General features: G+C 48.8%; 1 protein-coding gene across 1 annotated transcript; it reads left to right on the forward strand.

The window, feature by feature from the left end:
- The first annotated feature begins 270 nt into the window (after positions 1–270).
- TST (thiosulfate sulfurtransferase) lies at positions 271–6,907 on the forward strand. Its single transcript, XM_084751226.1, has 2 exons — positions 271–1,010; positions 6,445–6,907. Exons 1-2 carry the CDS (start codon positions 416–418, stop codon positions 6,741–6,743), a joined length of 894 nt encoding a protein of 297 aa, XP_084607352.1. The 5' UTR covers positions 271–415; the 3' UTR covers positions 6,744–6,907.
- Positions 6,908–13,032: the final 6,125 nt, after the last annotated feature.

Genomic DNA, 13,032 nt, shown 5'->3' on the forward strand with positions numbered 1-13,032 from the left:
GGCTGGCGAGTGGTCAGTGCGCCCGGAGAGGGGACTCGAAGCCCACGGGCCTTCTTCTCCACCTAGGACCTGTGTTCTCATTCTTGCTTTCAGGGTCCTGACCTAGTCCCTCCCAGCTGCTGCTGCTATAGGAGTGCTCCGACGCTCTTGGCCACGCCCACCTGTCCTCCTAGGGACCAGACAGGGAGGGCGCTAGAGCAGTGGGAGGGACGTAACAGGCTTTCCCTAGGGAAATATGCAAACTTTTCCCACTGTCGCCTTAGTCTCACTCTGGGTGAGGTTACCATTGCACGCTGGGAAAGTGTAGTGGGGACAACAGCCCCGCCTCCTGGGCTCCTCCTACCGCACTCAGTGCTCTCAGGCTTGTCCCTTTCTTGGTTCCCACCCGCGCCAGGTGACACGCAGAGCTGACACTATGGTTCATCAGGTGCTCTACCGGGCGCTGGTCTCCACCAAGTGGCTGGCGGAATCCATTCGGTCCGGCAGCCTGGGACCCAGCCTTCGGGTGCTGGACGCGTCATGGTACTCACCGGGGACCCGCCAGGCACGCAAAGAGTACCAGGAACGCCACGTGCCTGGCGCGTCTTTCTTTGATATAGAGGAATGTCGGGACACAGCTTCGCCTTATGAGATGATGCTGCCCAGTGAGGCCCACTTTGGGGACTACGTGGGCAGCCTGGGCATAAGCAACGACACGCACGTAGTGGTGTACGACGGAGACGACCTGGGCTGCTTCTACGCGCCCAGAGTGTGGTGGATGTTTCGTGTCTTTGGCCACCGCACAGTGTCAGTGCTCAATGGTGGCTTCCGGAACTGGCTGAAGGAGGGCCACCCGGTGACATCTGAGCCCTCGCGGCCAGAGCCAGCCGTTTTCAAAGCTACACTGAATCGCTCCCTGCTCAAGACCTATGAGCAGGTCCTGGAGAACCTCCAGTCTAAAAGGTTCCAGCTGGTAGACTCTCGGGCCCAAGGACGGTACCTGGGCACACAACCGGAGCCCGATGCAGTAGGTAGGTGCCGCTGTGGCCCCTGGGGAGGATTGTCCAGCAAGAAAGATGGGGAATCAGAGCACCTGGGACCCTCAGTCCCTCCAAATAGACTTGTCTTTCCGTCTGTGTGCCCATAGCCGTGTGCTAACGAGCTGCCGGCATTAGTAGGGGTGACTGTCCATGGTCCATGTCCAGGCACCAAAGGATGTTCTACCCACAAGTAGTCATTTACATGGTTGTACAGAGGCTCACACCCTCTAGACCCGAGAAACCCTTTCAAACACCAACAGGGCCCTTTCAGGGGCTCTTCTGGGACCCTGCGTAGTGTTTGTGAAAGGCAACTCAGACAGCCTCAGCCTATTTGTGGAGCTGTTACAGTGGCTGCCAGCTTGTCCCACGGATATGGATCCAACGGACCACCTAACTCAGACGCAGTGCTGTTACTTGGTCAGTTAAGTGGTAGAGCCTGGATTTGAACTCAGTACTATTTGGTTTTAAACCTGGCTTCTAAACTCAGATGTAAGCCCATTGGCAACCTCCCCACCACTTCCTAGGGTTCAGGAGACCCCAAGTCTTGCTTTTCCTCCGCACAGGAGTGGTGGCCCTCCTCCCAAGGTTCCTTTTATCAGTAAGTGTCCCTGTCCTGCATGACTTAACACTTGGATACTATTTTGCCTAACTTGTTACAAAGTGCCTCTTCCTTTCGACCAGCTAATGTCGGAAACACTGTTTTTACAGTCTTAATACTAAACTGTGTCCCCACTGGACAGAGCGGGGCTGAGGCACACAGGCAGGAGCAGGTCAAGGCCACACATCTAGTTGGCAGAGCTTGGCATCTCTCCATTCCCGTTCTCTCCAAGCCTTTGATTTGTCCCGCCTGCTGTGCCCTGGGAAGGTCAGGAGAGAAAGATGTACGCTCATTAGGCACTTTGCAGAGACTCCGGACAGGGAACGCCTGCAGCCCCTCCTGGTCCTGGCCCAAAGCCCTTTTTCTTCTTGGAACTTATGCTGGGGGAAGGGAGAGTGAAGCTGGCCGTTGAACTTTCACCAGCAGGCTGGAAAGCAAACTGAGAAATAAGTGATACGGGGCCCAAACATAGTGTTCCCGCCGTTTTATAGATGAGGAAAACAGAGGCTTGGAGAGGGGACACAGCCTGCCTGAGTTCTAAAGTCCCTCTCTTCTTATGACTCTTCCTATCTCTTCTGATTGCCCTGGAGTGCCAGGGAGCTTGGGTTCCCTGTCTAGTTCGGCCACTCCTATGTGGCTATGTGGAGGGCACTGAGCCCTCCTAGCCATAAACAAGCAGAGGTCCCCAGCCCTGTCACATGCACATGGCTTCTGTCCTGTTCAGCAAGCCAGCAAAGGGGCTCTTTGGAGGGGACGACACTGAGCAAAGTCCAGGGCCAACTACACAGGCAGGGGATGGGCCACCTGCCCCGTTCTGTACGACGATTTGCTGGACACAAATGCACACTGCCAAGGTCGTGGCCTGCTGTGTGGGGTGGGTTCAGGGAGGTTCCTGTGGGTTCAGCGGTCCAGATATAAAGCACAGGGGGGTGGGGAGGCCTTGGCTCCGAGCGTTCCTGAAGGGCATGAGTGTGGTGCATGTGCTCTCTCTCTCTCTCTCTCTCTCTCTCTCTCTCTCTCTCTCACACACACACACACACACACACACACACACACACACACACACACCACCACCACCACCACCACCAAAAATACAGGACCCCATGGCTACTTCTTGCCCCCTGGGGGCAATCACCTCCCCCTCAGGACTTCACATGTCTTCCAGAGTTCTGCCTGAGTGAGAGTGCACAATAAAGGAATATTCAGGTGCAGCTGTGTATCCACTGGGAGGAACACTGCAAAGAAAGGCAGAGGTAACCTGTCAGGTCCAAGGCTGGACAACCAGAGTAAGTAGGAAGAATCAGAGAAGAGAAGGATCTTAGAACACAGGGATCTCTGGAGGCTTTGTCAGTAACAGGCTGTCTCCCCTCTCCAAGCCTCAGTGTTCCTCATCCATATAATGGGAATGCTGTATTTGGGCCTGGTAGCATTCATTTCTCAGTTGTTCAGCCTGCATACCTGGGAACCTGTTCTTTCACCTGGTGGGGGGGGGAGAGTGGGTGAAGATGAGGAAGGAGGGGGTGGTGTTGGTTCATGCCTAGCACTTTGATTTGCAGGCCCCTGGATGCAGTCAGCTTCTGGAATCCTGAGTGGCCTCTCAGAGGCACTGGCCCTATTCCACTTGGTTGCAGGCACCAAAGTGAGGCTTGCCTAAGGCTGCTGCAGAGGGTGGGGTGAGCCAGATCAAATGTGAGGACTGGGGCGGGAAAGGTCACCACTCCACACTGTTGCTATGTGGGAGCAAGGAGACCCTCTACCTGTGGCCCTGCCCCTTGGGCCACAGCCAGGGCGCCTACATGAGTTTCCCTGTCTTTGGGAAGAATGCCAGAAAAGTACAGACAGGTTTTCTTGGCTTCCAAGAGCCTTGCCCATCCATGGCCTGAGGGATCTTAGCATGCCTACTGACTCGAATCTCCTTAGCCAAACCTGGAACACAAATGCTTAGACTTCTAGACAGTTGAGGAACACAAGAAGTCATTTCAGTAATCCTTCTGCCTCAGCCTTCTTTTCCAGGGGAGCTCAGAGTGACTAACAAACACAGGCTTTGGAGTCTGGATTGATTTTACATGTCTCCTCTCTCTATCCGTGTGTGTGTATGTGTGTGTGTGTGTGTGTGTGTGTGTGTGTGTGTGTGTGTGTGTGTGTGAAGTTATTATGTCTTCTCTGAGCCTGGGATCCCCATTAGAGCTGGGAGGAAAGACTTCAGTTTTGTGAGGAATGAGGGAGATATAGTTCTCTGGGAGAACCCACTTTTGAGGTGCTGGCTGCAGAGAATAGGAGTGTGGCAGGAGACCTGCCTCTAGCTGCAAGCCTGTCCTCTGTCCTGAGGTTGGTAGTGTTCCAGAGTTCTCTGGACTGGGCCCATGGGTTCGCTGGCTGTCCCTTTGAACAAAGGCTGCAGTTTTTGTTCCTTTAAAGGCCCCAGGTAGAGGCTGGAGAAATGACTTAGTGAGTCAAGCTCTTGCCTTGTGACCATGAGGACAAGTCACATCTCCAAACACAACTTAGTGACTTTTGCTTGTGACCTTAGCACTGAGGAGGCAGAGACAGGCAGATCTGTGGGGCTCACAGCAGGTTCCAGGGGGATGGGCCAATGAGGAACATCACCCGAGGTGGCCCTCTGATCTCCATGTGTATGTTTACAGGGGTGCACTTCTCTCTCTCTCTCTCTCTCTTTTTTTTTTTTTTTTTTTTTTTTTTTTGGTTTTTCGAGACAGGGTTTCTCTGTGTAGCCTTGGCTGTCCTGGACTCGCTTTGTAGACCAAGCTGGCCTTGAACTCACAATGATCCGCCTGCCTCTGCCTCCTGAGTGCTGGGATTAAAGGCATGTGCCACCACCACCCGGCTTATTTATTTTTTCTTTCTTTCTTTTTTTTTTTTTTTTGGTTAGGGGTGCACTTTTCAACCACCATCCGGACGAAAAACCCAGAAGTGCCTTGAGCCTTCCTGGCAGAATGGCCGTTGCTGGTCAGGCTGGTGCTGAGGCTTCGCAGCATCCCTAGCTTCATCCTTACTTAGACAAGGCCCCCGTTATAGACTCAAGACAAGAATCAGTTGGTGTGTTGAAGATAAGAAAACAGCACAGCCGGGTGTGGTGGCGCACGCCTTTAATCCCAGTACACGGGAGGCAGAGGCAGGCAGATCCCTGTGATTTTGAGGCCAGCCTGGTCTACAAAGGGAGTCCGGGACAACCAAGGCTACACAAAGAAACCTTGCCTAAAAAAGAAAAGAAAAAGAAAAGAAAAGAAAACAGTGCAGAGGTTTGGTGCAAATGATCCTGCCCTTCCAGTGCCAGCAGGAAACTGCTGTAACCTGACAGTTGATGTCCTCAGGCCAGCTGCTGCTCCCTACTGACAGGGTTACACATAGCTGGTTTCAAGTTCAGCAGGAAGACCTTCTAGATGTCACTGTTGCAAGCAGGGACATGTGTTCTGTCAGAGGACTGCTTGTGCTGGTGAATCTAGAATCTTCTTTGGGGTGAGGGGTTTACCACATTGCTGCATTGACTGACTGTGTACCCACTGTGCTCCTACGCACACTAGGGTCTTATACCTAGAGGAGGGGAGACTGAGGCCCAGAACAGAGAGCCTTCCTGTCTGTCTGATGCTGTTCACAGTGTTGGCCTGTCCCTCGCTCGCTTGCTCGCATCAGTCGAAGCCCTTTCCTCTCCTTTCTGCCACACCCACCATGCTGTTTCTATCTTGCCCCACAGTTCACATTTAATGGGTTGGTGGGGATTGGGAGAGCCTGAAAAGATGGAGGCAGTTCTGACATGGGCCTCACTCTCAGTGTTGCCTGTGGTGGGGTGCAGGGTACACAAGGAAGAGAGAAATGGCTAAGCATGATAAGACATGGGTCCTTCGGGTGCCACCAGCCAGCCATGGCTCATCTTTGTGGCCTCCCCTTTATTAGTTTGATGTTTTTCAAACAAGGTCAGACTGACCTCTAACTCACTGTATAGACCAGGCTGACCTCAACCTACAGATTCTCCTGTCACAGCCCCCAGCTGAGTTACCATGGATACCACCCATTGCTGGCTTTCCCAAAAACCTCACTGGGTATGCTCTAGAAAGGACCTTGGCCTGCCTCACCCCTGCCCTGCTCCCATAGAAGCATAGAAGAGGGAGCACAGTATTGGGAGCCACAGCATGGGGGCAAGCATTATTAGGGTTCAGTCTATGTCATTTATCCTCATCCAGGAGCATTTACTCCCCATAGGGAAACTGAGGTGCAAAGAGGTGACTTACTGAACATCACCGGTGTAGTAAGTGGCAGAGGTAGGATTTGAACATGTGTCTGAAACCAGGTCTCCTTCCCTTCACAACTACGTGCCTCACAGGAACACCAAAGCCTGGGTGTGGTCCTGGGCTTGCCTGTCCTTCCTTGTGCTTTTAGCTGAGCCATTTCTTGTCAGCACACCTCAGCGTTTTCGCCTGTAAAATACATTCACAGGAGGGTTTGCTTAGTGACTCACAAAGCTAGCCAGCATCGGTGCTCTTGCAAACAGCTGCCCAGGAGGGCCCACATAGTTTCTCTCTGCCATGCCCTTGGCAGCCAGCACACACAGCCATCTACTCTCCCCGGTAATGCACCGCAGATGTCCTTTCCAGCAGAAGTGACTTGGGACATCCTTCCATGAAAACAGGTCTTGGGGCCGGGACTGCAGGCCTGAGGCTTATATATAGCTTGAGTGTTGATGATAAGCAGAGATTGCAAGAAATTGAGTTCCCAAGAGAGCAAAAACCTGATTGTTAATGGTGGTGGCCCCGGGCTCTCCAGTCCCCACCTCCATGCTTGCCCTAACCCATGTCCTCTGTTGCCACCCAGGACTGGACTCGGGCCACATCCGTGGCTCAGTCAACATGCCCTTCATGAACTTCTTGACGGAAGACGGCTTCGAGAAGAGCCCAGAGGAGCTACAAGCCATGTTCCGGGACAAGAAGGTGGACCTCTCGCAGCCCCTCATAGCCACGTGCCGCAAGGGGGTCACCGCCTGCCACGTTGCCCTGGCTGCCTACCTTTGTGGCAAGCCCGACGTGGCTGTTTACGATGGCTCCTGGTCGGAGTGGTTCCGCAGGGCACCCCCGGAAACGCGTGTGTCCCAGGGGAAGAGCGGGAAGGCCTGAGTGTGCACAGCCTCCCCTTCTGCCCACCAAATACAGCCTTCAGTGAGGCTGGGTGTGTCCTGCCATGGGTTCACACCTCTTAGGCAACGGAGAGTGACAGTATTTTAGAATTGCTCTGAGCGCCTCTCTCCCTCCCTACTGAAATAAAGTGCCTTTTCTCAGTAGTGTGTCTGCCCCTTGCCCTGAGTTCCACACTGGACCCCGACCTTCATCAAACTTCAGCTATTAAGGCCATGCAGAGGACACGATTACTGTACTTGGTCCTGGCTGAGGTAGCTGGCTGGCCTCTCTTGGGTCATGTGGCACACTTTTCCTAAGAAGATTTGCCACACATGTCTACTCACCCTGGAACGGGAACACATGAAAGACCAAAGCAACGACTGCACCAATATCCAATTTGGTGAACCAAGGAGTTTTTATTGGGGTTACTCTCGGGAGCATGGGTGAGGCGTCACTTAGAAGGCATAAATCAGAAGCAGCTGCATCATCAAAGCAAACATGCACCCCAAACATGGGTGACAATTCACAGGAGCTGTGCCTGGAGCTCTGGAGCTCTGAACAGCTTGTAGACAGCTCCACAGGCCTTTAAAAAAAAAAAAAAGCACCTCTGCTGGTCCAAGTGCTCTCCTCCAGCATTTTTGGCTCCGTGTGAAGAGGGCTCAGGAATCTCAAATTTTTGTTCTTCCAGACATGTGACCTCTATCTACCTTTTGAGATCCTTCCCCCACCCCTTGTCTAACATGCCTGGAGGGAATGTTTCTTTTTGTTTTTTGTTTTGTTTTTTTCGAGACAGGGTTTCTCTGTGTAACCTTGGATGTCCTGGACTCGCTTTGTAGACCGGGTTGGCCTCGAACTCACATCGATTCACCTGCCTCTGCCTCCCGAGTGCTGGGACTAAAGGTGTGTGCCACCACGCCCAGCTGAGAATGTTTCAATTCTTAGGAGACTGTCATATAATACTATGTCAGGAATGCTCTACACAGAAGATGCTGGGAACTTCCTGAGAGGATATTGAAGGAGGGTGAGGAAGGCAGTGAGAAGCCAAGACTAGCCCAGTCCGGAGCCCTCTACTGTAGGCTCCATGCCCCAAAAGTGGAGAGAGAGAGAGAGAGAGAGAGAGAGAGAGAGAGAGAGAGAGAGAGAGAGAGAGAGAGAGAGAGAAACTAGCCTTCTAAAGATGCAACATATGCCCGAAACCCTGCTTGGAATGGGGCAAAAGGGAGGTGGGTGGTCTTGGCCTTGACTCCTTTGCTGGCTCTGAATAGACCCTCTGGGGATGATGGAAGGTGGGGCAGCTCCACAGAGGTGGGGGGTGGGGGTGGGGAGGGTCCCTGCAAGCCTAGTAAGTATAAGCAGGAAGCCAAGCCGCCATAGGTGAGGACCCCATGAAGAGGCAGAAGGATCATTGCTGATGCATTTTGAGTTTCCAAAAACCAAGCTTTGAGGCTGCGGGGTGAAATCTAAGTCCCATCTCCTGGAGATGTTGGCTCTCTCATGTCCAGCCTTCCAGAGTGAAAAAGGAGTTGGGGTGGGTCCTGAAGGGCTAAGATCATGTTTGTTAGGGAGGAATCCCAGCCCAGTGCTAAGGCAAAAGGGACCCATGAGCTCTGGGGAGGGGCTCTGAGGCTACAGGCAAGGCCTCATTTCTGTCACTTTCCCTCTCCCAATGCCCCTCTTGGAACCTGGATGAACTCAAGCATCCTTGGGGATGAAGGACAAGTTTCTTTCTCCTGCTCCTCCCACCTCAATTGCTCCATCCTGCAGCGGATGTTGTGCGGCCCAAAGAAGCTTGGAAGGAAGGACTGACTAATACAAAGGCCGCGAGGCTGCTGTGTGCAGCTGGGGCCGTGAGTGCATAAGGAGAATGGAAGGGCCCATAGCAGATGAAAGGGTCCGTTAGGTAGATGTTTTACTATGGTGAAGATGGGAAGGTTCAGAACAGGGAGGTGAAGTCATCTTGGCATAGGTTTGGCCAGGACCTTGGCTATCTATGGAGGTGAAAGAAGCCTTCAAGGGGATTTGACTCTCAGAGTCCAGTGTGCCTTTCTGTGGTATCTGTCTTATCCTGTCCCATGCAACTCTCTCCTTTAGAATAAGGGTTGGACCTGTGACTTCGTTATAGTCAACAAAGAAGGGCAAAGTGGATTTTCTTCACTTTGCTTTGATGAAATGGTGTGTCGGGACACTAAAGCCTTATGTCCAGTAGGTCACAAAGCAGTGTCCCACCAGCAGCCATGTATACCTGCAGGGATATCTGTCCCCAAGGGAATCTCCAGATGAGCCCCCACTGGCTCTGGCCAGCATCTCCACTGTAGCCTGCCTTCTGAGATGCTAGGTAACCATTCTTGGATCCCTGTTCCAGCGACTGTGGTCAGTAGTACATAAGAAACTGAGACGGTTGTGGGTGGGCCCAGTGCTGTCCCCCAGAATAAGATCCCTGAAGAGTGTGGTGCAAGCCGCTCACCTGATGAGGTGGCACATCCTGGCATCGCAGCACACCGGAGGCTGAGGCAAGACTGTCATGACTTTGAGGCCAGTCTGAGCCTCGTAATTGAAAATTTTTAGAAAGTTCATTCAACAAGTATCAGGCCCTGTTGATCCCAGACTTAGCCAAGTATCTCTCTTTTCTGGGGAGACCCTGGAAGATACCTACCTCTACCCTGCATCCCCTGGGGGGCAGAGCTAGTGTCCACTGCCATGGTTCTGCTTCTGCATCACTGAATAGAAATCACAACCTTATTGAGCATTGTAGAAAATAAAAATGGGATGTTTATTATGGGCCTATCATTATTATGACTGTATTATCTAACTATCTATCGTAAGCAATAAAAGATACAGACACCTGGTAGGTTTTAGAATAAGCCTTATTTTACCTGGAGCTGGGCAGATATTACCACCCAAGCTATCTTGTTATCTCCCAGCCCCCAGAGCATACCATATGCTTTAATTATTCCTATCTGGGCTACTTCCCATCCACAATCCCAAAATACTTGCTTATGCTTTCTATCTGGCCGCTTCTCTCTATGCCGAACATCCGGGCCCATGTGGTTCTTTTCCTATCCCATGGCGCACTCTGCTCCTTCTTTCTCCTCCAGTACCTCTCTCCTCTCCTGTGATCCTTCTGCCCTCAAACCTTAGCTCCGCCCCTCACGTGTGCCCTCTCCAAGTGTAAGCCTTTCATTCAGCCAATCAAGGAGGCAAGGTTGCTCAGCAATGCTTCGGATGTGTGGGTGTCTGCTCAGCAAGCAGACCTTGGGGAGCAACATAATCAAATACAAAGCACCAGACCATGCTGTTACAATTCCCCCCTTTTCGTCTAATTAAAAAAGCTGTTTTTGTATAAACTATATACAATAAGAACAATTATGAAACAATTATTAAAAACCAATGGTTAAGACTTACATATATAATGCCTAGTCTAGAAAATATTGTCTATCCTATCTATGAGAGTTTAAAATTTTGTGCCTAATTTAAAAAAATATTTTATTAATTTATTTATATTACATCTAAATTGTTAGCCCATCCCTTGTATCCTCCCATTCCTCCCTCCTTCCCGCTTTCCCCCGACTCCCCTCCCCTATGTCTGTGACTGAGGGGGACCTCCTCCCCCTGTATATGCTCATAGGGTATCAAGTCTCTTCTTGGTAGCCTGCTATCCTTCCTCTGAGTGCCACCGGGCCTCCCTCTCCAGGGTCAAAAAAGATTCCTAATTTTTTTTTTACATATTTTTTTACATAGATTTTAAAATATCTTTTTAACTTATAAGCAACTAAGCTTAACTGTAAAACTATAACTATCTAGTCTTCAACCCTATCAGAGACTTGAAAAGGACTAAAATTTATTACTTGAATAATCAGGAAGTGTAGGCTAGCAGCTTCAACACTACAAGTAAATATGACAGAGACAGTTTGCTGCCTGGACAGTCATCCAAAATACTATAATGTTGGAACACCATCTTCAGTCTATTGGCCCAGTATATCTGACAGACATATTTGTGAAGCAGGAATTATTAAGAACTTCGTTACTTGTCTTGGCAGAGCTTGGCAGTCGACTTGGCCTGCATCCAGGCTTGCCTGTTTTAGGCAGAACTCTGTAGTAGAAACAAGGATGTTTTCTTTGCCCTGGTGGCTTGCTTGCCACACAGATGCAGCCTCACATGGAGGTTTCCTAATGCTTGTCTCTTCTCTGAGGTAGGCTGAGTGCTGCCAGGAGTTGACCTATCTGCTGTCAAAGAAACCTTAATATAATAAAATATCTTTAAATGCCATGTTCTATAGCTCTCTGAGGTTTTTAGAGACCTATCTACTTATTTTACCTGTCTATCTATCTATCTATCTATCTATCTATCTATCTATCTGTCTGTCTGTCTTCTATTTGTTTAACCTGGGAAGCATATTTCTGTGATATTTAGACTAGTATCTGACATGACAATGAGTTGATTAACTAACAACTTACGTTACTTTATTATCTGAAGCAGTGTGTGGTAGCAGTTTTGAAAGTACTAGAAGTAGACCTTGTATTTATAAATGAATTATATGGGTACAATAGCTCATGCCCTGTTCACCTCCCTCTGTGTGTGTGTGTGTGTGTGTGTGTGTGTGTGTTTGTGTGTGTGTGTGCGTGCGTGTGTGTGTGTAAAAGATAACTCTAAATTTTAATTTTATACCAATGTATCACAAATAAACTTAATTTTGCATCAATATACAATTTCTGTATCAATGAATTAAAAATAACCTTCCTTGAGAATAACAATTAAGCCTTTAAAGTTGAGGAGTAGATTCAATAATCTACCTTTTGTGCTATCATTTCTATACATTTTCTATATTCCCCCTTCTTTCCTTTTAACCCCTTTCTTCTTACCTAAGAAAGAAAGAAAGATTAAGAGAAGGAAAAGAGAGAAATCCCTCACCTTGCTTTCTCTTTGAATAAGACCATTAATAACTTATAACTAACCCCTTTATAACAACAAACATCCATTACCCAAGAAAACAACCAAAATCCAGCCACCCCACCTTAAGGGGAATAGGACGTTATTCTTCTCAGGTTTGCTTCTCGCTGATTTTGGGGCATCGGATACCTTTTGGAGGGCCCAAATAAATTGGGAAAGAATAGTTAAACAATCCAGCAAATGACATTTGTGGTCCAGTTTGCAAATGTTGAGAAGTTTTAGGCTTAATAGACGTTCTGTTTGGAACAGTCTGAAAAGGCTGGACCACTTGGGATCAGCAGCTTTCTTTGAAGCTGCCCTGGAAGCAGGCTCTGATGGAGCAGTTGTGAGGCTGGAGCACGCAGGATGCTGGAATATCTTGTGCCAGCATCCAATCCAGCAGCATCGGTGTCCAGTTCTTTTGTTCTAAAAACATATATTTTCTTACAAATGATATATAGTTCTAAAATAATAAATGCGTGAGATATGCAACATGCACAGATCAATTATGGAGCTTTTGCTCTTTGTATGAGCAGAAGAAAAGACATCTTTCCATAACCCATTCTGGATTGTAAACCAAATATGCCATTTAAACGAATGACATGACAAGTCTTGAGGATATTGTAGCCAAAGATTTATTGTCCATGTATGGTTGAAGTTCTGGCTGGAGACATTTTTTTATGTCTCAGTCAGTCTTAGAACTGTTCCCATGTGGAGGGATCAGGGATTATGTTACCTGTCCTGTTTGGTTTTCTTGCTTTCTTTTTTTCTTGTGTCTGTAGCCAAGATACTCAGGAGGCCTCCCCCTTGTCATATCTGACCCTTATTATTTTGGGAGGAATCTAAAGCCCTTTTATTTTCCTGTTAACATAGCTGCCCTCTAACGTAATCTGGTCTCCGTCCTCCACTTGGAAGTTACCACAAGCATAGAAAGATCCAGCTTAGCAGTCCACTTTTTATTCAGGTCTGCTACATTTTGATTTTCTCCAAAGGGGATGAATAATATCATCATTGAATATAGAAACACCTCTATGCTGATAAATTAGACAAGATTATAAGAAGTTAAGATATATTCTTTTATAGAGACATAATTATTAATTTCATTGAGATAAGGTTTCTCTGTGTAGCCCAGGCTGCTTTGGATTGATTCTGTAGATTAGCCTCACCAGGAACTTATCTGTTGTCATTGTTTCCCAAGCATTGGGATCAAAGGCCTGAATTTAGTCAATCGGATTATTTTAAAATTAGTTGATTATTTTACACTAGTTATTTATTTACTCATCACTAGTTAAAGTACCTATCGGTTCCCGTGGAAGCTCTTTATCAAGCTGCTCAAAGCATAAATTAATTATTCATTTTGTG

The sequence above is a fragment of the Acomys minous genome (assembly GCF_964271855.1).
Source record: "Acomys minous genome assembly, chromosome: 12".
NCBI lineage: Eukaryota > Metazoa > Chordata > Mammalia > Rodentia > Muridae > Acomys > Acomys minous.